The sequence below is a fragment of the Lepisma saccharinum genome, chromosome 1 (assembly GCF_977018435.1).
Source record: "Lepisma saccharinum chromosome 1, izLepSacc3.1, whole genome shotgun sequence".
Classification (NCBI taxonomy): domain Eukaryota; kingdom Metazoa; phylum Arthropoda; class Insecta; order Zygentoma; family Lepismatidae; genus Lepisma; species Lepisma saccharinum.
Window position 1 is genome coordinate 104,930,489 of NC_139229.1, and position 25,491 is coordinate 104,955,979.

General features: G+C 37.0%; 1 protein-coding gene across 3 annotated transcripts in view; it reads right to left on the minus strand.

The window, feature by feature from the left end:
- The window catches only part of LOC145998960 (phospholipid-transporting ATPase ABCA1-like), a 171,424-nt gene that overhangs the window by 42,113 nt on the left and 103,820 nt on the right, over window positions 1-25,491 (minus strand). For all 3 annotated transcript variants that reach the window (XM_083135804.1, XM_083135796.1, XM_083135812.1), the window contains 8 exons: window positions 17,468-17,688; window positions 15,867-16,005; window positions 15,109-15,197; window positions 13,546-13,696; window positions 9,300-9,469; window positions 6,277-6,454; window positions 3,448-3,563; window positions 1,316-1,460 (listed from right to left, as the gene is read on the minus strand). In XM_083135804.1, the coding sequence (XP_082991930.1) occupies window positions 1,316-1,460; window positions 3,448-3,563; window positions 6,277-6,454; window positions 9,300-9,469; window positions 13,546-13,696; window positions 15,109-15,197; window positions 15,867-16,005; window positions 17,468-17,688 (1,209 nt within the window). The remainder of the gene's footprint in view (window positions 1-1,315; window positions 1,461-3,447; window positions 3,564-6,276; window positions 6,455-9,299; window positions 9,470-13,545; window positions 13,697-15,108; window positions 15,198-15,866; window positions 16,006-17,467; window positions 17,689-25,491) is intronic.

The following is a 25,491-nucleotide window of genomic DNA, read 5'->3' on the forward strand; positions in this document are numbered from 1 at the left end:
ATTCAGTTAAATTAAACACTATATAAGAATATTTAAAATATTTAATTTAAGGTGCGGAGTTTGTTTACACTTGCCATTTCACATACTCAGACTCGAAATATTCGTACACCTACAAACACAAGTCACAATTGTAACGGGATATACTAATCAATGAAACATTGTTAATTGTATTAGATTTATGCACAGTAAGACTAATTGGGACTGGATCTACAGTTTAAAGTGGGATCCGAACCACTATGTACCTCCACCGGGTATCGAAGCTGGAACTCCTTGATTACAAGGTGACGACGCTACCACTGCACCATCAGGAAGGCATTAATTGTATTAGAATTTCAAACTTAAATTTACCTAATCACCTTCAAGATATCTTGCAAAAATCTTCCGACTGTCAGATAGATTGAAAAGGACACTAACAAAGTAAACAGATTGAGAAAATTCTGATTAATTTTCCATACACTTATCTTTTATATTTTATTCCTCGCTAAAAATAAAAGCTAAATGCCTTAGGGCATTTATAAATATATGTAAATTTAATGGGATTTGGGTTAGTAAAACTTACAATTTTTCACGTCTACAGAGAAAAATTCATGTAGAATTCACGCATAATTCCTGGAGCCAATAATTCATGCAGAATTCCCAGAATTCAAGGAATTCCCGGTGAGTAGCCACCCTGTTGTTGATAACTTTACCAATCCAATATTTCTATAAATAGCCTATAATTTAGTGCAAAATTATATCATTTTTAATCAATATAAAGGTAAAGGTTATCAAAAAGTTTATTTTAAGTACATTTAATGGTCAGGTAGGCTAATTGATATTAGACCAATGTTTAAAGTGGACAAAAAGCATTGTACAATGTGCATCCACCGGGAATCAAAACTAGTACTCTTTGATTACAAGCTAGTACATGCCATGAACCTTGCATTCATAAAGTATGTGTCCACATTTGAAGTTTATTTTTCCAAGGCAAAACCCATTACAATCAGCTGGTTACATAGATTAAAAGGGTGAATGATCATTGTTGATTTTGTTCTTAAGTCTACTTTATGCACAGATAGGTCAGTTCAGACTGCACCTACAGTTTAAAGTGGGGGCAAATGATCAATACAAGCTCTTAAATTTATATCAGATTGGTAGAACATGTGTTATCAGTAATGGTAAATGTTATACTGGGACAATTATTGATACAGATCAGCTGATACCAATGAAATTCCAATTTATTTGTTCCATCCAAATCTACAAATTTTAGAAGATTTTAGTACTCAAAAAAAGATGTCCTTTACTCACAAATTAATTATAACTTCTCTATTCTTACCTCATCTCTGACCACTTGTAGTGTGAATGTTGTCAGTGTAGAGATGATAGCAATAAAGAGATTTGTGCACCCCAGAATCACAAATGCTGTGCTCGGAACTGTGAACAAAAAGGTTGCCGGGTACATAAGTGGAATAGAGGCCCACCTGAAATGAAATGTGTAAATATATATTTTGTACATTATTAGTTATAAATTTCTATGTATGGTCTCTATATTTTCATAAATAGCATGCAATAACCTTCCAAAATTATAAGTTTCTAAATATATATCAGTAACATAGGCGTGCGCGCGGGGGGGGGGGGGGGGGCTCCTAATCATGAACGTTCGCAAATTTGTTCAACGGAGGGATAAGCAAGGTATTTTTCCATGGGGTATATTATCCCAGTAATGGTGTTGCCTCCTCAAAACACAACACTTGAATTTGAAATTATCGCATTAATGTAAATTACTATGACTGAAATCAAATTATAAATGTGAAATATATACTTTTAGCTCGACATTCAATTTCCAAGGGGGAGGTGTGGATATTCTTGCTCCCCCTTCCAGACATCCATGTTCCTACATTATTATACTTTCACCTAGAAATTTAGTGTAGAGGAATCTTATTGCTGTTTTTAAATGATATTATACGCTTAAAAAGAATAAAGTATTCTCAAGCCAATTAAAGTTCAAAGCAACTATGGGGGAAGGAGGTGCAGTGGGGCAACCACAAGAGGGGGGAGGGAGCTCCCCAACCTTGGACGGAAATCAATTCTATTGGGCAAGGGAGGCAAACATTGAAGTAAAGAAAGCAAGACTATAGTAGAATCTAATAGTAGCAGAACAAAAAAATACTCAAGATGGAATTAGTTTTCACGTCTTTCTTGCATTATTTCTTCCAGATGGCCAAGAGCACCTGCAGGGTGGCACAATGGGACATTGCCCCCCTCGATATCAAATTTTATACAAATAAAAATACATTTCATAACGTTCGCAGTATCGGCTTTTCTTAGTCTTGTCAAGTTCAGAGCTGTAGCTAGGGGGCGGCGGGAGTTGGCCCTGGGCGCCAAACAATCTAAATGAAGAAAATTGTAAAAGAGAATGCCATGATGCCCCGTGAAATTTTTTGTGCCATATTAAATCAATATTGGTTTCAGTTTGCAAAAATTTGGATCTAAAAATTTTCTTGCTCGCTTCATTCGCAATTTTGTTGTTTTCTGTAATGCAGTGAACATTACCAGAGAGAGAAGTTATAAGTACTAAGTAGTACTTCAGACTCTTGCTGCTAAACAGTTTTGTCTTAAATTCATGAACACAATTGTTTGGAGGAAAAAAAGCGTGGCACATTTCAGAGACAATTTATTTATTTATTCTGTTATGGTGCAATGCAATGAAACTAAAACAGTGAGATAAAATGAGGTTTTTCTTTCACGACTAAACATTCATCAAGGCTTTTTCCCCTCCTAATCAGAGGGTCTGCGCATGCCTATGATCAGAAATGGGCTGATATCAATGTAACAATATTGAACAACCTAGTATTGGAAAAGTATGATTTTGAATTCAACCACTGATGTTTTCCAGAGGCTGGGGTTATGGCAAAATATTGCACAATACTTCTTGGAGCCCAATTTATCCGAAAATTATAAAAAATCCACAAGTTGTATTATTGTAGTGTGTCACGAAAGTAGATTTCGTGATTAAATGACAACTATTTTAATAGCCTGACAATATGTGATATGTGAAACTATGAGTATTTCAAACCAAAACTCATGTATTAATACAGTGGAACTCGTGTTCCCAGGTTTTACATTTTCCCGCATTATACATTCAATCTTGATTGTCCCTACACAGCAAAATGTTATAAAATTTTCCTCGGTTTTACATTTTTTCACATTTCAAGTTCTTTCAGATTGGTTCCCTGAAATACATAAAATTGAAGTTCCACTATAGATGCAGCAGAATATATTTACGACATATGCACAAACATTTTGTGAACAGTTTTCAATTGTTCTTTTATATTTGGTTGGTATGCTGATTGCTGTTGGTAAAACTTTTATACTTGTTTAGAGTATAATGGTAAATTACACACTACACATATGTGCACATGCTCCTTCCAGCTACATGAGTGGAAGTACTAGACATTAAATACATACCCATACAGCAGCAACAAAAGAAAGAGTCCTGGTAAGTTTTTTGGTGACACATATGTTTCCTCCTGTGAAATCAGAAACACAAGAACGCACAGAAGAGCAGTCAACAGGTAGGAACACTGAAATAAAATTCAAGCTTCTGCTGAACACATAAATACTCAGAAAAATTATTTTAATAATATACAAGTGCAGATTCTGACACTGCAAACTTAAGTGAAGAGTCATACACTATACACAGTAGTGTGTTAACTGAGATCCATCCTCATAATTTACTGACCAGTGGCAAACACTCCCTTCAAAAGAGGGGTAGCAGGAACTAGAAACACCCTCTCAACCCTTCATGTTTCAAGTACGTATGTGTGTGTGTGTATACATGCCTGTAAGAATGTCTTCTCACGCCATGTCAATAAAAATGTTCAATACCCACTCCTTAGAAAGATGTAGTGTAAGCTATCCCTGGGTATATGAGTGTTCGCCACAGTTACTGACTGCAAAATTTTAAACTTGCAAAAGCTTTCTGTTTATAATTCATAATGTTATCACAATTAGGAACACAAATCAAGAAATTCCTTAATTTACAGAGAAAGTAAACATTTCAATTTTTACAATTACACTTCCTAACTCTATCTTGAATCCATTCTTATCACCTGCTTTCTCCCATTAGCGGAGTTGAGTGATTTGTTCAAGCTCTGCAAAAATCTTTGCCCTCAAGTCATACAGGTTTTGACATTGCTCTGTGCATAAACAATGATCTTCACAAGCACCCACATTAAGAAATTGGGGATAGACACCAGTTGTCACTGAATATATTATTGAGGAAGTCCCTCATGTCCAATAGCTAATAGCTAGTGGAAAATGATATTATCGCCCAGTTGTAGACAGAAAGTCTGTAGCTTGTCAAGATATGGTCCAGCTCATACAGTGTTCTCAGTGAATAAATAAAGCATGGTATATTTGTTAACAACACTTCAATTGGATAATACCAGACACTTTGTTGCTGGGTGGTCAAATTTTTCATGATATAATGCATAAAAGACACAGTTTTAAAAAATATCCATGCCTAAACAAGTCACCCTATATTTTTTAATTGATTTGATTTTTGTTAATTAGCATCACTTAACTGCTACTTTTGGTTAATCACGACAATGAGGATGAGTGGATGAAACTGATGAAGGGCCACTCACAAAGAACACCCATGTCCTGGCCAGGACTCCTGGCATTATAATGATTTTAGCATGCTGTGCTAACCACTCTGTCACAGAGGTCGGCATCCTGTATTTTTATTTTATGAGAAAAAAATGAGATATCTTATATACATATACGTGGGTTAAGTCATAAGTCATGGCAACTATTTTTTTTCTCACGATCAGGGGACAACACGAAAAATCTAAGATATACGTTTGAAAGTGTATGTAAGAAGCCACAAGATGGTGCATGCACCCAAGTTCAGTTGGTGAGTGACAGCGTTCTAAATGGAGGTCATCAAGCAGGAGCAACGTTCGTACGTTAAAATAGCAGTTCTCCACGGCAGAAATGCGCGGGAATGCCATAGAGAGCTACGGGAAGCATTGGGTGTGCATGCCATGCCCCATCGAACAGTGGCGAGGTGGGTGGAGGCCTTCAAATGGGGCAGAGTGTAAACTGCTAATCTGCCTCGCAGTGGGCATCCTGTGTCCAAGGACAAAGATGTACGGGTGATGGTGATTCAACAGTGTTTATGCGAAGACAGGCGCTGGACTGTATACAGGAATACCGGCATCGACAGTGCGTCGCATTTTACACAAGGACCTGCAGATGAGGAAACTTTGTGCAAAGTGTGTGCCACATCACTTAACGGAGGTACAGAAGTGGACTCGCTACAAAACATGTCGCATCAATCTGGTGTAGTTTCAAAATGAAGGACATGCCATGTTGAATTGCATCATTGCAGTCGATGAAACATGGGCATGTGCATATGAACCCGAACTCAAGCGACAGTCAAGTGAATGGCATCATCCTGGATCACCACGGAAATGTAAGGTTCGACAAAATCCGTTGATCACAAAAGTTATGGTCATTCTGGCATACAACTGTCAAGGTGTTCTTGTGTGCCATCCAGTGCGTGAGGGGCACACTGTGAATGCAGCATATTACACTTCATTTTTGGTGTCACAATTGTGTCGAGCAGTATGGACCAAACGTCCAAAACCTTTGGACAACGCCATTATCCTACACGATAATGTGACAGCTCACACGGCAGATATTGTTAGGCATCGCTTACAGTGGTGGGGATAGGAGGTTCTTCTGATCTAAGTCCATGTGACTATGATCTCATCCGCAAAGTGAAGAAGCCATTGCGTGGGAAACTGTTTGCCAACAAAGAAGAGATCGTAACAGTATTTCGGCGAGAGGTGGCAAATGTTAGTGCTGTGCTGCACATGAAGCAGATGGTATTCAGCGCCTGCCCCATCGCTGGCAATGAACAGTGGATATGGGTGAATACTTTAAAGGTTGTTAAACAGTGTAGTCTTGTGTACTTGTTGTTCATGCCAAAATAAAACACTGTTATCCAATGTCCTCTGTTCTGCCTCTTCCCTACGAGTCTCCTGCATCCAGACTTCATCTGGTGGCTTCATTCGAAAGTACATTCCATACACTTTTAAAGGTATATCTTAGATTTTTTGTGTTGTCCCCTGTTCGTGAGAAAAAAAAAAAAATAGTTGCCACGACTTAACCCTCGTGTATATATAATTATGACCATTCAGAATTTTAAGACTTCTCTGCCCAGAAGTTGTATCCCTCCTTACAAATAAACTAGAATAATTTAGTGGAATAAGCTTTATGGACACTTACTAAGTCCCAAAAGAAGGCAGCCAACCAGTACGTCAGTGGGTTAACCCCAGAAACAAACTGAACATGCTTGGAATTTGTTCCTCTTTCATCGACAAGTATAACCACAAATGAGGCAGAGACGAAGCTGAACGCGAAGAGCACAGAGATAGCATGCAGCAAGGTGAGCTCCAAATTTGTTCTGGAAAACATGAAAAAGAACTTCAAAAGTGCATGCAAGTACACAGACACAGGCATTTATTAACTCAGCAACACCACAAAAATCTGCAAACATCACTGTGATAGCATTTTCAGGACAAGCAAGCTTTTTCTTTGGTGACATCTATCACTTCTCCAGACCAGAGCAACTTTTTCAAATTTATTCCATATTAACAACAGCACTCTGAGACAACATTAAAAAGGATATCCACGGGAGATCCACAGAAACTTAGTGCTCATCGTTGCATAATGTGACTTATCCAAGAAATGCAGATATGAAATATACAAATGATTTTAAAATGTTCAGTTCACATGTACCTTGTCAAACAAATCACATCCATCACAAATGTCTGGCCAAATGAGCACAATGCTGCAATTCCTTTTCGCATTTTTATTAAAATTCAGGGCCGAATTACTACTTCAGCAATTTGTCACAGGTTATATTACATTATCATTGTGCTAAATATATACCTCACAATAAAAGCAACGGTTTTAACACAAGCTGAGCTGATTTCAATTGATACCTATACTGATTCCACCATACCAATATTTGAAAGGGCCTCCCTGATGGTGTAGTGGTAACGTCATCGTCACCTTGTAAACAATGAGTTCCAGGTTTGATGCCTGGTGGAGGCACATAGTGGTTCGGATCCTACTTTAAACTGTAGGTCCAGTCCCAATTAGCTTATCTGTGCATAAAACCTAAACTCAAACCAATATTTGAAAATTTTAACAATGAAAAGTTGTTTGTGGGCGAGTATTTCACTCACTGTAAGCACTAATTTATCAAAGTTTTGCTTCAAAACATTGCATCACAATATTAAAATATTTAAATCGATTTTTCTTTTTGCTTTTTTTTTTTTAAAAAAAAAAACATGCTTAAAAATGCTGGTGTGGTTTTTGGCACCATACATATAGATATGTCTCTTTTATAGAAAGTCTTTCTCTAGTAAACACCTCTAAAATATTGTAACAGTTTGATTAAAGCAAATAAAAAAATGTCATTTTTCTGTTTCTGATACTACATATATGAGCCTACTATGGGAATGTTTGTTGAGTGTGTTAATGAAACTATAATATATAATTTCAGTAACTTTTCTTCCAGTGAAAATAAAACATTCTGATGTACTCTATAATTGTAACTTATAATATTTTTTAGGGTCTTTGTAGCTGAATTTTCACAATTTTTTAATGATAGTTTGCAAAATACGTATCAGCTACCATATTTATTTACAGTTTAATGATAATTAAATGCTATTTACAGTTTAACATGATTAGTATTTTGTATATTTTTCTACACAAAATGTTTGCTATTTTTGCCTATAAAAATATTTAATTTTAAATCAAGACAATTTAAGTGTGTTTACAGTTTACATATTACATTTCCTTTCCTATGAGCTTCCCCCTAACAGTACATATATTTTGTTTCCTTTCTTAGAGTGTAAATGATTACGAGATTAATGTATTTTCACCAAAAGTGACTACGATATCTACAAAATCTTAATGTACATTATTCTATAAAATATTTAGTTAAAGTGATTAAAATCAACCTGATTTAAACCAATCGACCTTGCCTGTTATGGAATCACAGGATACAATTTTCACACAATACTGGTGCAAAATAAATGGAAGCCTTCCATTCTGCATAACTTCGAGGATAATTAGACTCAGTGAAAGTGTTGCACAACATTTTTTGCAGACATCGCAAAAGACCAAAAGCTGGAAAAGTATTGACTGGTATACTGACACCACTCATATTGGCAGATAGTGATACATCAGCATTGGTATCAGCTCAGCTGTAGCTTTAACAGTACTAAGTTGGAGCACGTAAAGAACCTTACTGGGTCCGATGCACGCAGGCCATACATTGTGTGGCCCTGTTTAAAATATTTTTACTTTTTAATCCATTTGCCAAGTTTTTTTTTTATGTTTAAAATCCAGGAAAAATCCTGAGGAACGTCCAAGAAATGGGATTAAAACACAGACATTTTAGGACAATCAAAAGTAAGAAGATTGTTGCCCTTGACAAACACACAATGAACAAATAAATTATAAACCACAAAAAGTACATTTCTTACATTAGTGTTTAATTTGCAGACAATATGCAAAGATTTATTTCATTAATTTACAAACCCTGCCACAATTGTACATTATGTAGTCATGGTTCTAACTGCATAATGATTTTCCCAAGTTTTACAGAAGGATGAAGAATGTATTTATAACTCTGAAAAGGACTAATGTGTTTTTTTTAAAAAAAAGGATGCAGAAAGTAGTAATTCGTGAGCAATTATGCTGTGAAAAGTAGATTGTACACTTGACCACTTGACTATGCAGGTCACCGTTGTTGGAAGCATTCATTTCAGAAAGAAATGTTGTACACAGATGCATAACATGAAGAAGCGTGGAAATACTTAAGCAACAAAAGTAATAATACTAACCTACTCAAAATGCATAAATAACAACACTCCAAGCAAGTGAGAGAATAATTATAATGTTAAGATCACCAAACCTGACGTGCCTAACCTACTCATGTAAGAAGAAATTGTTTGCACAAAAAATTCAATGAGTAATCAGAAAACCTGCTTAGTATGTGCTTGTAGACATGTATGGAATTCGATTTATGTGGAAAAGTCTTATGTATCATGATGATATGGGAATTATACAATCAGAACTTGACCATACATATTATAGTCAATAAGGGGCATGTCCCCATATGATGGTTGAAAATAGCCTAAGTGCAGACTCACCAAGAATTTAAATCTGGATCAATCATCAAAACAATGTTTAAACATGAAATTCATCATAATTATAAGCTACAGCAAACTCACCTAATTTTATTGAACTCAGCTTCTTTTGCATAGCTTAGTGGATGGCTTATGACCTGGATTCCATACTTCTTTGCATCCTTGTTCTTTGGCAGAAAGGCTCTCAGAATGATATTTGATACAGCGTTGACATATCCTGCAGATGAGGTCCAACCTTTGTTATTGAACCACACCTGCAATTGGAGATGAATAGTTTGGATAAATATTAACTAAAATTTTATGCAGAATAAGATAACTTATTTGGCATCTAACTGGTATGAGTGGAAAACTGATATAAACTTTCCAATGACAATAGCCAATATTACATTGCTCCAACATAAAATTACAAATACCGTTGAACCCAAACTTTAAGCTCCAAGATTTTACATTCCTCCCTCCCCCTCTTCCCACAATTTACCTTTCTGGTCTCAATGAAGCAAAATGTTATACAATTTTCAGTTTGTGCGTTCTCCCACATTACAAGCTATTTAGTCACAACCTATGAAAAATGTATAATTAAAGTTCCATGAAGAACCTGAATGGATCATTTTCACTTTTAAGGTGATTGACATGGGTTTTGCACTGCAAAAGAAACTAAGTGTTTACAATATTTGGTGCTGTTATCACTTGATAAGTTATAGTTTTACGTGTTAAAAACTATCCAAAACGGTCTGTACATGGCAACAAATATGAACCAAATGATATTAAACACAAACACAATCTGCACTATGAAAACATACGAACAGGCCCTGCAGATTGATGTTCACTGCATGTCACGTCGAATGATATCAGGCGTAGCATCGACGATTCCAAGACCAAGGGCAGTGAGAGGGTCACGGGACTGCAGGTCGGTGTCGTTTACGGAGATAAATGTTGGAGTGAAAAGTATGAATCAATATAAATCATTTATTATTTTAATAGAAACTGAAGGAATATAAATGGCAAACTGAAAGAAACGTCACTTTTTGAAATGACAGCTTGACACTGGGTTACTAACAAATCCAGCATTAACACTTGCTTCTGTGTTTGGATTTAGAGGCAAGATTTAATAGCACACCAATGATGCACTAAGCATAAAATATAGTTCCATCAATTCCATGCAAACACTAGTTTTAAATTATACATTGTTTATTGTTTTTGTTATTACATTTATTTTATTTGTCTCATTTTATGGTTTCAAATTTATTAAAGTAGTTTTGTATTGAGAAGTTTCAAAACAATTTGCAATTTGTATTAAAAATTAAAAACATTTGTCATTAAATATGTAATAAATATTTAACAGACTTACATTAATTCACATTCTATCGTTTTTTTTAAAAAAAAAGTGCTGTACAGGGAGAATCAAACAGGGAACCCTTCGTGTGGTGGGCAGGTATCATAATGACTGGACCACACAGTCTTCTTGATTTATCGCTTATATGCTTGTACTCATGTCTTCAAACCATATTGCACTATTTTGTCTGATATTCATAGAAAATATTTCAAACAGAATATTACAATTAAACTGGTGTTTTTCAAAACTATGAAACATTATGTTTTCTTGTTAACTCTAAATATTGAATAGGAGGGAATTTAGAATTCTGTCGCAGACAGGATAACCCATGTCGTGTATGATTCAACAGTCTCACTTACAGAAGCCTGCGAGCGAGCATGTGTAGTTCAACGATTGGCAAGCATCGCACTCTCTGCCTGAAACCACAATTGACACAGTCAACACTAATGTTCTCTCAGCAGTATGACGTCATCCTTGGTTGATTTGCAGCGGAGTGCACAGGAATTTGTAAATGAGATGTAGGGTTTTCATGATTTTTTTTAAAAAACAAAAAACAATCAACCTCTATTTTACCTCACAGTTGGGCCACAAATATTTCTCTGTTCACCTTATTGCCTCACGTAGGAAGTAATTTAGTATTGGAGGAAGTTATTGGAAAAACACATCCCAAGTGATATCGACAAGCAATTAGATTTATCAGAAGAAGAGTTTTCACATTCTCCCTCTTATAAATGTCCAAAAGCAACAATTCTACTAAATAAAAAAAAGTCGATCCTACAAGAGATTTGAACCTGCGACCTTCAGACAACTGGGCCAGCTCTTTACCACTTTCCTACTTTTACTCGATCAAACCAAGTTGAAATTTTGTCTTAAGAGTCGTCAGCAATCATGCAAACTTCATTAACATACCTGCTGTTTCTCACTAGTTTACTTTTACAACCTGGAATAGACTTGAGGTCTGCAACTCAGAACTAGACTTCTGTAGTAACTTATTCTCTCCAGTCTGATCTAATGTGACAAATCTCATGTATTGTAAATGCAAAGTGGCGTTGTTACATGTTGCAAATAATTTCTCATACAGACGTTAGTTCCAGATTTGGCCACATCCACCGAGCATTTACTTTCTGGACACATAGTACATAGTTTCTTTCAATGTTGTCGAGCCTATTATGGATAGCCTGAACATCAGATAGAAAATGAGAAGACATGTTTTGATCTTGAGCTCCACTGCTGGATGATAGGTTATTTTCCTGCATGTTCGTGTACGAGTTTATTCTCAGCGAGGAAAAAGCTCTTTGCATTTCATCGATGTTGTTTGCAGATCGCTGTGGTGAAAGTTGTTAGAAATCAGATGCAGTTCCATTTTGTCTACTAGCACCTTCCTGCTCCATTGAAGTGTGTGAGGGCAGCTTTACGTGTTTTGAAGTTACAGCGCCAGTTTGTTTACATCGGAACGCAGCACGTGCCATTGCATGTCAGTGGGAACAGCTGACGAGAGCACAATTTGCTTGCCTGAAATTGCCGTACCTTCTAAGTACGTCCTTGCAGGTTCACCTGTGGATCTGGATTGTCCCCTTGGTCATTCCTGAAATGCATCGATGGAAGTTCTTGGTGCCGCTGCTGGGTGCGATGAATAGTAATGTGTCTGGGCAAAGTTTGCTGCATGCTGAATCTGACGAATACCATCAAGCCAGCTGCGATTTGTCAACCTCGTCTGATTCCTGCCTTCTTCTACTTTCCACTAGCAAATTCTTTTTGATCGATGCTGTTCAAAAGCAAAGTCAACTCCTGAATTGAATTGATTTTTCTGTCCGCCACTACTTCAAGGTATTTGGTTCGAAGCCCTTGCACAATATATCACATAAGATAGTGGTAACTCTGGGAGAAATAGACGTATTATTGCTTCCTTGCGAATGAGATATGTTTGTGGGGATTTGTCTATTTTCTGCACTTCTCTTCGAATTACATCTTCTATGAGCAGACACTGATTATTATCGCGAAATGTCATATACATACTGTTCTTGATCTCCGCATATATGTTTCTTTCATATCCCGGTTGTGATCCAATCTAGAGCTACCTCCTTTAGTGCTACTGGCAACAAGGCTTTCTTTTTGACATCAGTCCAAATGTGGGCATCTCCAATATTTTCAAATTGGAGAAAGAAATAATCGATCTGTTCAGGGTTTCTTCCCAAAATAATTGGAGGTTTTATGAATGGTGATAACGTTTCAGTTATGTCCGTGGTGGGGTTCAAATTTATTAAAGATCCCGAAGTTTCTGGAGAATGAATGGAAGGGATCGCTTGTTGAAACTCTCATTGTCTCCGTGCTGGCAGATGTGTTAAGTGACCTTCCGTGACGGGCATACTAGTGACGACGGCATTCTCTATATCTTCTATCAAATTTAGAGAGTCATTTAGATCTTGCTCGAGGTGCACGAGGGAATCGTTCTGCATTAGGCATTACGATAAAAATTATGCGCTAAAAACCTGCATCTACCACCACATACTGCCTTATTGGCAGTATGGAGATATAGCAGTAGACACACTCGCTTTCTTATGTGACCAATATTTATCACACCACCGAGACCATACGGACCCGAACGTGGACAAGAAGAAGACCTCTCTCACTTACCTAACACCTTCTCTCTCCTGTCCTGGTACCTCCTCACTTCCAGAATGCCACTCTCTCTCTCTCTCTCTCTCTCTCTCTGGCACCACTTTCTCCCTACATTCCCTAAACGCAACTCCCTGATCAGCCACAACTTACTCCCGGCCAATGTCTCTCATGTTTCATTACTCAGCAATCAATCGGAAGTCGCACCTGCATTCCTATTTCAAGGTCTCCTCCTCTGTCCACAATATTGATATTTTTATACACTTGAAGGTAATTGCATGCGTGAAAACTGCAAGAGGAACTGTGCATTTCTAACATAGAACAAGGACATTGGCTTTGAGAGTTCACTTAAGTCACAAAATAGAAATGGATAATACTAACCTTGATGTTGTTGTACATATTACTCAGTTGAGGCTTGTCTGCAACTCCAGGTGGAAGAGGTGGTATAGGTGGTGGTGAAGGTGGTATTGGAGGTGGTTCAAAATAAATCAACCTGAGGTTGTTTTTAACACCAAATGTAAATCCTCCATACCTGAAAATACAAAACAAACAAATGATGTCGCATGAGTGCTATCAATAGAGACTGGATGTAAGGCAAAATGTCTATATTTTACTGTTACAGATATCATAAAAATGATTTAATGTAAGTTCATGTCAGGGTATTAGGTTTTCATTAATGAAAGTTTATTTTGCATATTTTCATACATAATGCCTATAAATGTCTATTTTTTTAACACATTGCGTTAAAAAATTGAAATGTACAGTAGCCAATATTTTCTGAATATGTAAATACTTTCACTACACATCGTAAAAATCCACTTCATATTTCTATTAAGTTTCTGGCAACCAAAAGCATCTTTCTCGAAGGATTGATCTCTAGATTGTTTTGTTTTAGTTTACATATTACTGATGCTTTTCTGCAGTCTAATAATGCCACGTACAATTTAAAACAACATTTTTCTTATGTACCTCTCTTCTGTCATTACGATTTCTTGTAGGGAAGTTAGAAGGCATTTTGCAGCAGAATTTCCAGATGTTCCCGTTCCACACAGAGCAAGTATTCAGATATTTGTCAACAAATTTACAGAAACAGTCTCTGTTCTTGATAAGAAGCTAAGAGTAAAATGGCATGTGATTACTGAGGAGAAACTAGACGACGTTGGAGAATGATTGGAACATACACCTCATAAATCCCTCTGGCACCTTGCAAAAGAAACCAACATTTGCATGTCATTTGCGTGGTGAGCTACCAAGCTCTTAAACCTGAAACCATACATTAGAAGAAATGAAAGAAAATATCAGCAGAAAAATTGAAGCAATTTCAGAAAAGGAACCGATACGTGTTACTGAAGCACATCTTGTAACAAAGTACGTGCTGATTTTAATTGTAACTGTCCATGTAATTGTTCGAGCTAATTTCATTACAAAGCTTTCAGTTCCAGTTACGCAGATGTTGCATCCAGTTTGCCGGCAGACGCGCTCTCATTGATCGTCGTCCTAGCCATCGCTCTGCACACACCTAAGCCCTTTAGATGCAAAAACCTGATCACACTATGCACTTCCATGCTTGACCATGTTTCCATGAGTGCAGCCATTTTCCAACTAACATTACGAGGGTCTGACACAACATATGCACATCTAAACAACTTTGTAATAAAACTGCTGTGCTCTTCTGCTGCAAGCCTGGTGGGAAATTTAAAGAACAGGAGGGATATGATACCCGTGAGAGCTTTGTTACCTTACTTTTTGAATCACCTTCATACATCTATGTTGACCAATTTGCACTGGTCAGCATAAACAATGCAAATTTGTATGCTTCATTTCTAGACTATTGGATATATGGCATTTCAGCTTATCATGGAAATCTACCTGTTTTCCTTTAACAAGAAAAACAAACAAACAAACAAACAAAAACAGATAATACAAATGAATATGCTTTCTTACCTCTCATCAAAGTATTCGTGTCTTGTATTTAGCACCCAATTGGAAATATTTCTTCCCGCCACATTCACTAAGTAATCACCTGTTGCACCCTAGGAGCAAACAATTTGCATCAGGAACACAAGTCCAAAGGTTGACCAGCAAAGAAAAATATAAAATATTTTCTACATTTTCCTTTCTTTAATCTATAAAACACTTCCAGCATATGTACAGTGGGATCCATGAGTATTACTGTGCAAATGGTCCATCACCATGTTCGTGCACTTTATTTGACACAAATAGAGCTTCAACAATTAAAAGAAAACTCAAAACAAGCTATTGACAACTTCTGCACAAGCATACATAAAACTCATCCCTTAAAAACACATATGATGTAAGAGAAAAGTTAATTAAAATAGTCATGGACAATTTGCCGAGCAATACTTGTGGATCCCACTGTACTACTGTCCCCAGAGGCCTACCAATGCTAGATTTCTACTAGGTCTTTTAAATTGTTTAGTAATTGCATTGAAAAGGTAAGCTGAAGACTTCCCCCCAGGAAAAAAAAATAATCAGTTAGTAGTGATGATTGACCAAAGAGACATTAGTTATGCAAATATTTGTTCATATTTTACTGATCTGATATTTTTGTCATGTCACTGAAATTTGTAAATTACATTTGTTATAATTACTTTTAAAATATTGTTTGACTTGTTTGTTAAAAGCCCCTCACCATGTGTGCATAAAATAGAATGACAAGTTATTAAATTGTGCAAATCTACCTGAGCACTTGGAGGGTCTCCCTTTGCTCCCCCAGTACATACTGTCTCATCCGCCTCACAATAACAAACAACACTGTCATTTGGAAGTTTGTCAGTGTCATATGTCAGCAATTTCTCTGCTGATGACTTCCGACATTCTCTGAAAAAGAAGGGGAAAATTTAAGAGGATGGAAAAATAAATACACATATTCAGTTTATGCTTGCACATTTATATGATTCATATGAACCTAATTTTTTAAATACTTTTTTGGCATTGCTTTGTTTAGCTTTTGATTTTATATATCTTCAAATTCATTTTAATGCAAGTGATAGAAAAGACTGCAGTGTACTTGATTTTCCTCAAAACATGGCTTAATTTAATCTCCTGTGGTGCAGTGTCTGGGCTCATCTGAATTTCAGCCTCTTGTATAATTCTTCATTTACATAACAATATAATGAAAGAACATTTGGTCCATGTGCTTGTAGGCACATGAAAGAGACACACTTTTGATTGAGGGGAACACCGTAATACACTTTCCTTGGCAATTTAAACAAAGACGAACAGACATAGCAAGTAGGGGAACTAAATGGGATGATCTCCTGAATAGCATAGTGGTTAATACCATCATCTGATAATTGAAGGGTTAAATGTAATTCCTGGTAGAAGTACAACATGCAGATGTTCAGAATCTACTTTAAACTGCAGGTCCAGTCATATGTAGATTTAAAACAAACTTTTTCAACTTAATAGAAGACATAAAGTTGTTATGCTTTTTATTCTTTTAACCTTGTTATTCTTTCTCTATCTTATTTTGTTTACCTTCCATACATCTGATGAATGAAGAACAGCAATTTAAAAGTTCAGAAATGTCTCACACAAAATTTCACGTATTTGAAAAATTTGAGCACACCACCTCAATTACAAGCACAAAGCTAACATTTCAGAAGCATGCTTTCACTCTCAAAACAAAAACATGAAAATCTGAAGAATGGGCAAAGTTTCACAATGTTGTACCTTATATTAGAAGGTGAGAATGAGAACTGTTGCTAAATTAGTACCTGATAATAACAGAGTGGCTAAAATCTGAAATCTGACAGTTTTCTTTATCAAGTCCCATGCTGACCTACAAACAAACGATGTATCTTATTTCCAGTTTTATGAAACTTGTTTGATAAGCTTTGTAATCATTTGTATCTCAAATCTTACACTGAACTCAATAATTTCTTTTCTACCCCATTCATTATGAATATTTCCAATGACCCTTCTCTTTGTGACAGAGATCGGAGTTTTCTCTTGACAATAGTAAATATTTCAAAGTGATGAAGTAATGATTATTTTCATTAAAAAAATGGAAATTTCCATTTTTATAATATATTGATCTTTAATGAAAACTGGTATGTTTCCCTCATCAGATTTAATAATAATGATTTAAATTTGATTATACTTCTTACTAAGTTTGTTGTTACTTATTCCACAATGCCTTTGGATTCAGCAACAATGAGTTACTAATAACTAAATTAATTTCATTCTGAATTACACAAAAGTTACAAAGAGCATTGCAAAAATTTCAAAGTGGCACCACCTATCTCAAAGCACAACAGTAACAATAATAGGGTTTTACCTGGGATTACTTATACACTTCCAACCCATTCCCAGAGATCCAACAAGTCCCTTTTCATAGTTTTTTGCCAATACATTTTCATTATAGGTATCACTGAAGAACACATAGTTTGAAGGGCCATAGTTCCAGGGACTCAGCATGAGGGCAGGCTGCTCCCCTTCAGGTGGTATGGCTCTTGTAAGAAGCAGGGTGAAAAGCACGTACAGGGCAGGAAGAATGAGCTGAAAGAAGAGAATTATTACATATTCATTTGGAAATATTTTTCATTAATATGAAACTGTTTGCCCACATCAATAATCAATGAATCGAATATAAAATTGCAAAACGCTCCTTGAAGAACATGAATGGATTTTTGCCTTTGAAAAGGAACTACATATTTGGATGAGTGAGTGGATTGTTTTTGTTTTTTTTTACTTTGCTTTTCTGCCACTTTTGGCTAATCGCGAAGATAAGGATAAGTGATAATATGATGAAATTGATGAAGGGACACTCACAAAGAATACCCATGTGCAGGTCGGGATTCAAACACGGAATCCCTGGCATCATAGCATGCTGTGTAACAATTCTGCCACAGAGGTTGGCAGTTGCATATTTGGACATTTACTTTACAACATAAGGAGATAATTTTGTCCTAAAAAACAGGTTACAAAGTACGAAAACCAATACATTAATATGCCTATATGACCATTGGTAATAGAGCATTGATTCATTTATCCCATCCCTTTTATAAATAGTAAATCTTGTTCATGGATCTTCTGTGTGTAAATATGATTTACCTCCTAACTGAAACATGTTTATTGTTGAGGACCATATTCAACTGCTGATATTGGGGAGATGTAGGGATGGGGAAGGAGTGAGAGAAATAGTGAGTATGTGTGCACTTTATATATTTTACTTATTTCATGTTGCATCTAAACTTCTTTAGGGAAATCACAATGATAAGGACGAATGATGATTAGATGACCTGAAAAAACAAAACACAAACATCCATGATGAGGCTGCACTTTGAAATGCAGAATATTTGGTCATTAGTCAAGTACTCCATGCATGTGTTTACCAAGTCAACTCTAGAGGTGTGAGTAGTGCATATTGGGCGTTTCAACGCCATACTTGGTACGAGTGCATTTGCAGCCTCTTTTTTTATCAATCGAATATCAGTTTTTGACATATTTTGACAATTTTTTGTCGATGTTTTAGCGTTTAGCGATGTTTTTGTAAAATTTCCTATTTTTCTTTTTTTTTCCCACTCATACTTGGTACGAGCACACACAAGCATAGGTTCTATCCATACTTTTTCTTACGTATAGGCGTACATGACGAACCCGCAAACAGATTTTTCCTAAGTCTTACCGCTTCCAAGATAACCCCACTTCCGGTCGCCATTTTGGATTTCCGAGAATAGGTTCTATTCATATTTTACTTACATATAGGCGTACGTGACGAATCCGCAAACAGATTTTTTCTAAGTCTTACCGTTTCAAAGATAACCCCACTTCCGGTCGCCATTTTGGATTTCCGAACATAGGTTCTATTCATATTTTACTTACATATAGGCGTACGTGACGAATCCGCAAACAGATTTTTTCTAAGTCTTACCGTTTCAAAGATAACCCCACTTCCGGTCGCCATTTTGGATTTCCGAACATAGGTTCTATTCATATTTTACTTACATATAGGCGTACATGACGAATCCGCAAACAGATTTTTCCTAAGTCTCACCGTTTCCAAGATAACTAGTAGTCCAATTAAGCCGGTTGAACGTCCTCTATTGAGGCTCGGTGAGGCTCGGTGAGGCTCGCCAAACCTCAAAAACTCACTTTCTCTCCACGTTCCGCGCCTTATTTATTGCGCTGACGATGTTTTACAGCGTAGAAAACAGCACCAAAACATCAAAAACTCACTTTGATTATTTGGAGCTCACCAAAACCTCAAAAAACTTATTTTTATTAATTGAGGTTCACCAAACCTCAAAAACTCTCATTTTCTCTCTACGTTCAGCGCCTTATTTATTGCGCTGACACAACGTGATGAGTAAATAATGCAGTTTCTTATTCTTGAAGGATGAATGCACCTTATCGTAATTTTCCAAGCCCCGGTCAAATGTTTGTATATCGTGACCTTTGTAAACCTCTTTCTCTCGGGAACGATGTGTCAAAACCTCAAAAACTCACTTTCTCTCCACGTTCCGTGCCTCATTTATTGCGCTGACGATGTTTCACAGCGTAGAAAACAGCACCAAAACATCAAAAACTCATTTTGATTATTTGGAGCTCACCAAAACCTCAAAAACTTATTTTTATTAATTGAGGTTCACCAAACCTCAAAAACTCTCATTTTCTCTCTACGTTCAGCGCCTCATTTATTGCGCTGACACAACGTGATGAGTAAATAATGCAGTCTCTTATTCTTGAAGGATGAATGCATCTTATCATAATTTTTTTCCAAGTCTCGGCCAATGTTTATATATCGTGACTTTTGTAAACCTCTCGGAACGATGTGATCTCTCTGCCACACACACACACACGCCTCTTATTATTTCTGTATTGTGACGTGTTTATTTTGGTATGGGAGGACAGAGGACACCGAGACTCGACCGACACACTAAACCCAACCTCTCTACGCGTACTCTACATCACCAAAAAAAGGTTAAAGGTTCCAAATAACAATAGTTAAGAGTTTCGCCAATCTAGTAAAGTGGATTGGTTGAAATCTCCAAGGCGTATTTTTGCATTTTTTTCAAATATGAACATGTTAAAACTGAACTGTCTTGGATTTTTGAGTTTTGTATTCGCCCCTGAGAAAATTCTATATAAAATAACATACCTGAAAATTATATTCGCAGTAGATTGATTTTTTTTGAGTTTTGTAATCACCTCAAGAAATTCTATATAAAATAACATACCAGAAAATTGTATTTACAGTAGATTGAATTCTTGAGTTTTTGTATTCGCACACAAGAAATTATATATAAATAACATACCCGAAATTCTATTTACAGTAGATTGAATTTTTGAGTTTTGTAATCACTCAAAGAAATTCTATATAAAATAACATACCTGAAAATTGTATCGCTAGACACTTTTTGATTTCTGTGATTTTTTGGAGAAAGCATAATGGCATCCACCACCAGTTTCAATCGAAAAAATGATAAAACTGAATGTGTTACTTGCGAAAAATTAATATCTAAAACTAATATTAGCAAGCACAGGGCAAGATGTAGCGAAACAGGTTCGAGAATTAATTGTTTGTTACCTTCTAAGTCTTGTGCTCGATGTGGAAAGATGATCAGCATTGCAAATTTAAGTAAACACCTCAAAATTTGCAAACTATCGATCGAACAAGGAACATTGAAAAGGAAAATCGATAATCCAGAAACGGAAGCTTCCACTTCCAAACAAGTTAAATTATCGGATGAACGCAAACCGATTAGATCTGCATTCAACGACCAACTCCAGGATTTCTCTTTTACTTCGGAACCAGGCCGTGACATCCTTAGTTTCTTGCATGAAACGAAAACATCTGTACTAAATATTCTAAAAAATAAACTTGAAAATAATTCCATAAAAGTATACGTTGTTCTGTTTTCTGAATACGAGAAAGTTGATGGCACAACGAGTATTTTTTATCATCGTACAAAAAACCAGACACTTTATTTTGCTGACGTCGAAAATTTAGACAACTTTTATTATAAAGTTTCCAACGAGCTGGTTAAGAAACATGACGATTTCGAGGCTAAAGGGTCGGGATGGGCTCTGTGTGGAAGTCCTCACACGTTAACCGTTTACGTGAACCAATTCTCGCCTCTTCGTGCATCCAGCTACGTTCCTCTTCCACCGAACATTCAACACAAGAGGGCTGTGTTAAATATACAGAACAGCGATAACAAGTGTTTTCTCTGGTGTGTGTTGGCAGAACTTCATCCGATTTATTGGTCAAATCATCCAGAACGGGTTTCTCATTACAAGCAATACGAGTCCGAGTTTGAAAGTGTAATGTCTGACATTGAATACCCGGTGACATTGTCGGATATAACAAAGTTCGAAAATCGTGCCGGAAAACGCATCGCTATTAATGTATATTCCTTCACGTCAGATAAATATCTCGTGCATCCCGTCAGGATAAGCGATATCGACGATGACGATGCTCGTGTGATTAATCTCCTTCTTATTTCAAACGAGGATGTTCATCACTACACGCTAATTCGTTCTCTATCACGTTTGGTCAAAAGTCAAACAACCAAGCATGAACATTGCATCGAAGTTTGCCCGAGATGCCTAACCACGTTCGACGATCGAAAACAACTCAATTATCGAAATTACACCGGACGTCAAATTGCTATCGAGAAACTTGCCGAACATAAAATTTATTGCGGTGACAACAGACCGGCTAGAATGTTGATGCCCGAAACGAACGAAGTCGAAGAATTCAAAATGCACAAAGCATTGTTGGAACATCCGGCCATCATCGTTGCTGATTTCGAGGCGTTCCTCAAACCACTCTCCTACTGCGAACCGGATCCTGAAATTTCCTCCACAACGCCGTACCAGCTTCATCAACCAAACAGTTTCGGCTATGTTGTTGTGCGACGTGATAAAATAAATGAAGCATATATATACCGCGGGCCAAATGTAATCGAACACTTCCTGGAAAAAATGGTGGAGGAGGTTGAGGTAATTGGTAGCGTACTGCTTACATCAAAACCGATGGCACCTTTAACTGAAAATGAACTTCAAAATTACAATTCCACTGAGGTGTGTCCGGTATGTGATCAAAGTTTCACTGATGAGAACAAAAAAATATTCCACCACGATCATTTCAGCGGAAACTACATAGGTGGAATTTGCAACACGTGCAATCTTAAAATCCAGAAACCTAAATTCATCCCCATATTCTTTCACAACGGAAGCGGATATGATTTTCACCACCTGGTGAGACATCTTGGATACGATCCGAAACGTATAGGTGTCTTGGCCGAGAATGAAGAACGCTATATTAGTCTCAGCAAGCAAGTGTCGATTCCGGGAACGAAAAATACAATCGAGATGCGCTTCCTGGATTCGTATAGATTTCTCTCTGCAAGTCTGGATGCTTTAGCAAACAAACTCACCGACGATCAATTTAAAATAACTAGAGCTAGTTTTCCCAACGTAGACATAGAACTCGTTAGACGTAAAGGGATTTATCCTTACGAATACGTTAGTGATGGTTCTAAATTTAACGACGACGCTCTTCCACTTCCAAGAGAATTTTACAGCAGACTCAGAGAGAAAGGAATCGCGGAAGAAGAATACCAACACGCGCAACTCATGTGGGAGAAATTAGAATGTACGACGCTCGGAGACTACCACGACGCATACTTAAAACTGGACGTGACGATACTCGCGGATGTTTTTCAAGCGTTCAGGAAAACGGCAACGAATATTTATAAATTAGATCCAGCGTATTTCTACAGTCTACCGGGATTAGCATGGTCGGCAATGTTATTCCAGACAAAGGTCAAGCTGGAACTGATATCGGATGTTGACATGTTACTTTTCATCGAAAGAGGGATACGAGGTGGAATGGTGCAATGCGTACAGAGACATGCAAAAGCTAATAACGTACACATGAAAGAAGATTACGATTCAAATCGAGCATCGAATTACATCTTCTACGCCGACGTTAATAATCTCTACGGACATGCCATGGTTCAGAAACTTCCTTACGGGGGATTCGAATGGTTAGATCCCACTTCGATAGATATTATTCATTTCGACGATAGCGAGTGTGGTTTCCTCGCAGAGGTAGATCTCCAATTCTCCGACCACCTGCACGACACGTTTTCGGATTTGCCTCCGACTCCCGAAATCAAATGTCCACCCGACTCGGTTCAAGACAAGCTTTTGTTAACATTGGACCCTAAACAGAGATACGTCGTCCACTACAAGAATCTCCGGTTTTTGATTGGGAAGGGTGTTCAGATAGTAAATGTTAGAAGAATACTAAAGTTTAAACATTCGACGTGGTTAAGACCTTACATAGAAACTAACACACAACATAGAACAGCTGCCACTTCCGATTTAGACAAGGACTTCTTTAAATTAATGAACAATGCGGTGTACGGAAAGACCATGGAGAATGTTAGAAAGCACGTAGACGTGAAATTAATTTCCGATAAGAATAAATGTCGGAAGTGGATAGCCGATCCTAGATTCAAGTCGAGAAAAATTTACAACGAGAATTTGGCACTTTTCAATCTAGATATAAAATTGATGAAATTCAGAAAACCAATTTTCGTTGGTGCAACGGTTCTCGACTTGTCGAAACTTTACATGTTCGAATTTCATTATGACGTGATGAAACCCTTCTACAATGATAAAATATCACTTTTGTACACGGACACCGACAGCTTCATTTACAGCATACAAACACCTAACCTATACGAAGACATAAAAAATCCTTCCATGCTTGAGTATTTCGATACTTCTGCGTATCCTCAACCCAACAGATTTGGGATTCCATCTCGTAACAAAAAAGTCCTAGGTAAACTGAAAGATGAATGTAACGGTGATATTATTGTCGAGTTCGCGGGTTTGCGTTCGAAGATGTATGCCATGAGAACAGAGAGTAGCGTCACGAAGAAAGCAAAAGGTGTGGGCAAGAATACGGTGGAGAACAAACTCACCTTCCACGATTACATCGATTGCCTTTACTCACAATCGACGATACTAAGTATAGAACAAAGAATCCAAAGTGTAGACCACGTGATTACAACAAACGAAGTTAGGAAAGTAGCATTAGATCCGCACGACGATAAAAGATGTATTTTGTCTTGTGGAATCCACACGTTGCCTTGGGGACACTATCGTTTAGAAAGTAGTAAAAATTGTAGGCAATGCAATTGAAAAAAAATAAACTTAAATAACCATAACTAAAATAAAAAAAAACTTTGACTGTCTCAAATTATCACATACACAATAAAAAACTAGCAAGGACAATGAATCTCTTTGGTTTCCGAAAGCAAACAATGGAGACTGTACACCGCAAGGCAGATCATGAATTTCTACCTTCCATGTTATCTAAACTCAACTGCCTGTTGATCAATCAATTTTCAAAACGTTGCTCTTCTTGCTGGAACAGGGACGATTTCGGATTCGCGACGATCGACGTGACGAGGAAACCCAACGACGGAAAATACAGAAACAAAATCAACGACTTTCAAAACGTTGCAACGTTTCTCACAACGTTGCAACGTTTTGAAAGTCGTTGATTTTGTTTCTGTATTTTCCGTCGTTGGGTTTCCTCGTCACGTCGATCGTCGCGAATCCGAAATCGTCCCTGTTCCAGCAAGAAGAGCAACGTTCCGAAAATTGATTGATCAACAGGCCGTTGAGTTTAGATAACATGGAAGGTAGAAATTCATGATCTGCCTTGCGGTGTACAGTCTCCATTGTTTGCTTTCGGAAACCAAAGAGATTCATTGTCCTTGCTAGTTTTTTATTGTGTATGTGATAATTTGAGACAGTCAAAGTTTTTTTTTATTTTAGTTATAGTTATTTAAGTTTATTTTTTTTCAATTGCATTGCCTACAATTTTTACTATTTTCTAAACGATAGTGTCCCCAAGGCAACGTGTGGATTCCACAAGACAAAATACATCTTTTATCGTCGTGCGGATCTAATGCTACTTTCCTAACTTCGTTTGTTGTAATCACGTGGTCTACACTTTGGATTCTTTGTTCTATACTTAGTATCGTCGATTGTGAGTAAAGGCAATCGATGTAATCGTGGAAGGTGAGTTTGTTCTCCACCGTATTCTTGCCCACACCTTTTGCTTTCTTCGTGACGCTACTCTCTGTTCTCATGGCATACATCTTCGAACGCAAACCCGCGAACTCGACAATAATATCACCGTTACATTCATCTTTCAGTTTACCTAGGACTTTTTTGTTACGAGATGGAATCCCAAATCTGTTGGGTTGAGGATACGCAGAAGTATCGAAATACTCAAGCATGGAAGGATTTTTTATGTCTTCGTATAGGTTA